Here is a 3,569-nt window from a genome sequence, read left to right as displayed (position 1 = left end):
TCAAACTACATCCTCACCACCAAGAGAGCTGTTAATTACCCAAACTTTACAGCAGAGTGACGTGACAGACATTACCTTAACCATGTGATCACAGTGAACATGAGAATGGCACAAACTGACAGAATGTACTGCCATCGTGTCCATGATATGCCAGACAAAAATGCATCATGTGGATTTAACCATGAAAATATTATCAAACAAACCCAAATTGAAAGACATTCGAAAAATTGTAACTGGCCTAAACTTTTTAAAAATCAGGGTCATGAAAAATAAGGAAGACTAAAGAACTGTTTCAGATCAAAACAGACTAAAAAAGACAGGACAACTATATCCAATGCATAATCAGGATATTCCTTTGCTGTAATTGACATTCTTGGTACCACTGGCAAGCTCTGAACAAGAACTGCAGATTCAATATTAGTATCATGAGTTTAATTCTGGTAATCATATCATGGGTATCAAAGAAATGTCCATGATTTTAGAAAATGTTCATTAGTCTGAGGTAAGGACCATAATGACACAAGTGACTCTTAACCCAGGCAACTATAAACCAAAACCATTCTTCGGGCTGGAGGAGGAAACTGGATCAAAATGAGTGGAAGGAACACAAGGGACTATGGCGATGGTATACAAATACAGAAAAGTGTTACTCTGTGGAGAACCTGGATAACAGGTATGTATGTCAGTATCTTTGTACTATTCTTACAACTTTTCTGTAACCTGAAATTATGTCAAAACGAAAACTAAGAGAAAAATGTCACATAATCTAGAAAACCTGGCTTCATAAATGCAAAAAGTAAAGGGGACAAATTGTTCAATAACTTAATACATTTTGTTTTGCTGCTTTAATTAGCACTAAGAACGTTAATAACAATAGTCAGTGGTAGCAAGATTGTACAGAACTTGGGCTCTTCATAATGTTGAGAAAATTGGTGCAGATCTTTTAGGAGAAACAAGTTGGCAGTATACACTAAAAGCAAAATATATGTGCAGACTTCAGAGACTGTACTGCTACACTCTCTCAAGAAATACTAAATACTGAAACATCATTATCACAATTATAATCACTACACCTTATTTAAAATAATACAAATTAAGAAAAAACTGAACATAACATTGGATCATTAAAAAAACAATCACAGAAATTATTTAGTCACTAAGTCTATAAAAACTAAGAAAAACTAGACTGTGTTTATAAACAGATATAATAATATGATAAATGAGAATACTATTATATGAACAGAATAATCATAAGCTACATTGATTAGTATATAAAGGATGACAACTTCGGTTAGTTTTCTCTTTTATCTTTCAAAATGTCAATAAGTATCACAACTTATAGTGAGGAACATGTAAATAAATAAACTTAACCACTTTAACAATACTGTTTACAAAATGCATCCATTTTGAAATCATTCAGAGATGAGAGAAAAAGTCATGATAAAATAACTTACACAAATATCTTTATTTCTTTTAATGTATAAAGTAAACACACGATTGGGGAGGTTGCATGAGTTCAGTAGGGGGAAGATCACAAAGAATACATCAAAAATATTCATGTGGAAAGCATGAAGATCCTTTCACCTTTCCTTAGAGAAGAAGTACAACATTCTATACAAATGAGAGGATTGTGACAAAGAATTTTGAAGTTTAACAGGATGTCACAGTAATGAGGTATAATAAAGGTCAAACGGAGTCTTGCAGGTTTCTCTCTCATCCAATACTCACTGAATTCTCATTCGCTTTTCAGGGGGGCCTTTAGAGCTCACTGTCTGTTGGACATTCTTTGCCGTCTCCTTTTCCTCAGATTTTATGATTTCTGGTACAGGTTCTGCTTCTTTCTTTGTTTGATCCACTTGACAGCAAAAACAGATATTATTTGGAAGTTGGGAGGTAGAAGAATGACACCAATGTAGAAAACAATTAATGCAATGGTTCTGATTCTCAAATTTACTTAGCAATGCATGCCTCAAGTTCTAATTTTAGCTGTTTCATGCCAGTGTATAAGTACCCATTTACAAACCTAAAAACCTGATTACCCATGCAAACCCTTGACACTACACAAAAAACATGACATTTAAACAAGCCATTATACATAAACAAGACATGCAATTAATCTATACTAGTTCAACAGTTTACCTATTTTCAGTGGTATGACATCTTTCACACTGCTATCTGAACTAAAATCAATCTCAAATAATCTCATTTTCTCTACTTTCAATACCATTTCTTCCTAATTCATGTTTTAATAGCAGTACACCATTACAAAAGCACCATAGGTGACAATTTAGCAGATCTGAGAGGCAAGAGGTAACAAACTACAATGAGAGAGTCTCAAAGCACAAAATGCCCCCAGCTCATTTCATATACTATAGTTTCTATTGTGTTAATTTATTTGGTTTTCTTTCAAGTTTAGTAAGAATATCAGATGAACCATACCTGGAACAGGCTTTTCTCCAGATTTTTGCTGTAATTTAAATTTTAAAAAGTGGGAGGTAGGAGGGAGAAGAAAACAAAAACAGGTTATCAAGTTTTCTTCTTGATTTCATAATTCTTATCAAAATAACATCTTCATTCAAATTACACAGAAGACAAATTTAAATGACTTTATGAAAAGGAATTTCTATTCCTGTACCGTTATAAATTTATCTTTTGCACTCCAGAAAAGACACAAATCTAAAATTAGAACACAAGTCAAATATTAAAACAGCTGAATTTCTACAAAGCTCTTTGCCTCTGCACCTAAGTTACACTGCTTTACAAAAAAGTAAAATGAAATGAAATGGGACTGAATAATGGAGACTTCCAGAGGCACATTTGCTTAGTGGGTATAAGCTTTAAGAATGTATAGCCAAGTTTAGAAGAATCTCCAATTTTTAAAGTCGGAAGGTCTGAGAGGTAAAAAAGGAAACAAAGTATTCTGCTATGAACATAAGGTTTCTAGTAAGTAAAATCACACTGAAGGAAAAAATGAGTGGCAATTAGCAGTCAGGAACAAGGTCAGCAAATAACTATTGGACTATGTGCATACCTTGACTACTATAATAATAATGTTGCAATATACATGGGAATGCAGAAATCTCAACTTTATGGCATAGAATTTAAAAAACAGATTAATGCAACAGAATAGAGAATAGAAATAAATGCATGTATTATAGAGTCAAGACTATATAATGGGGAAAATAACAGTCTTGACAATAAATAGTGTAGGGAAAACTGGTCAATCTCATGCAAAAGAATGAGAGTAGACCACTACCTAATTCCACATACAAAAGTCAAGTTAAAGTAGATTAAAGATTTGAATATAAGACACAAACCCATAAAATCCTTAGACCACTGCATAAACTGTAAGTTCTTTAATGCTGGGTTTAGAAGTGTTTGAATTAAGGCACAGAGAGAAATGCAGCAATAGCAATAGCAAATATAAAGCAGTGGAACTATATTTTATTTTATTTTTTACAAGATTTATTTATTTGTGCATACAGAACTGGGATACAGGCTAGAGGCTCAAGGGCGGTGAGAGGCTTCACCAGAGAGAGTGGGGAGCAGAACAGGCAGATCAACAAAGT

General features: G+C 33.3%; 1 protein-coding gene across 1 annotated transcript in view; it reads right to left on the bottom strand.

Annotated features, from left to right (window-relative positions):
* Positions 1-1,209: 1,209 nt before the first annotated feature.
* Positions 1,210-3,569, bottom strand: part of MED6 (mediator complex subunit 6) — a 19,144-nt gene continuing 16,784 nt past the window's right edge. Inside the window, exons 7-8 of the mRNA XM_004681731.2 lie at positions 2,440-2,467; positions 1,210-1,855 (exon numbers count right to left, since the gene is read on the bottom strand). Coding sequence (XP_004681788.1) covers positions 1,725-1,855; positions 2,440-2,467 — 159 coding nt within the window. The 3' untranslated portion in view covers positions 1,210-1,724. The remainder of the gene's footprint in view (positions 1,856-2,439; positions 2,468-3,569) is intronic.

Source organism: Condylura cristata, unplaced genomic scaffold (genome assembly GCF_000260355.1).
Source record: "Condylura cristata isolate star-nosed mole 26May11 unplaced genomic scaffold, ConCri1.0 scaffold00013, whole genome shotgun sequence".
NCBI lineage: Eukaryota > Metazoa > Chordata > Mammalia > Eulipotyphla > Talpidae > Condylura > Condylura cristata.
The sequence above is the reverse complement of the archived record's forward strand: the minus strand, read 5'-3'. Positions and strand labels throughout refer to the sequence as shown.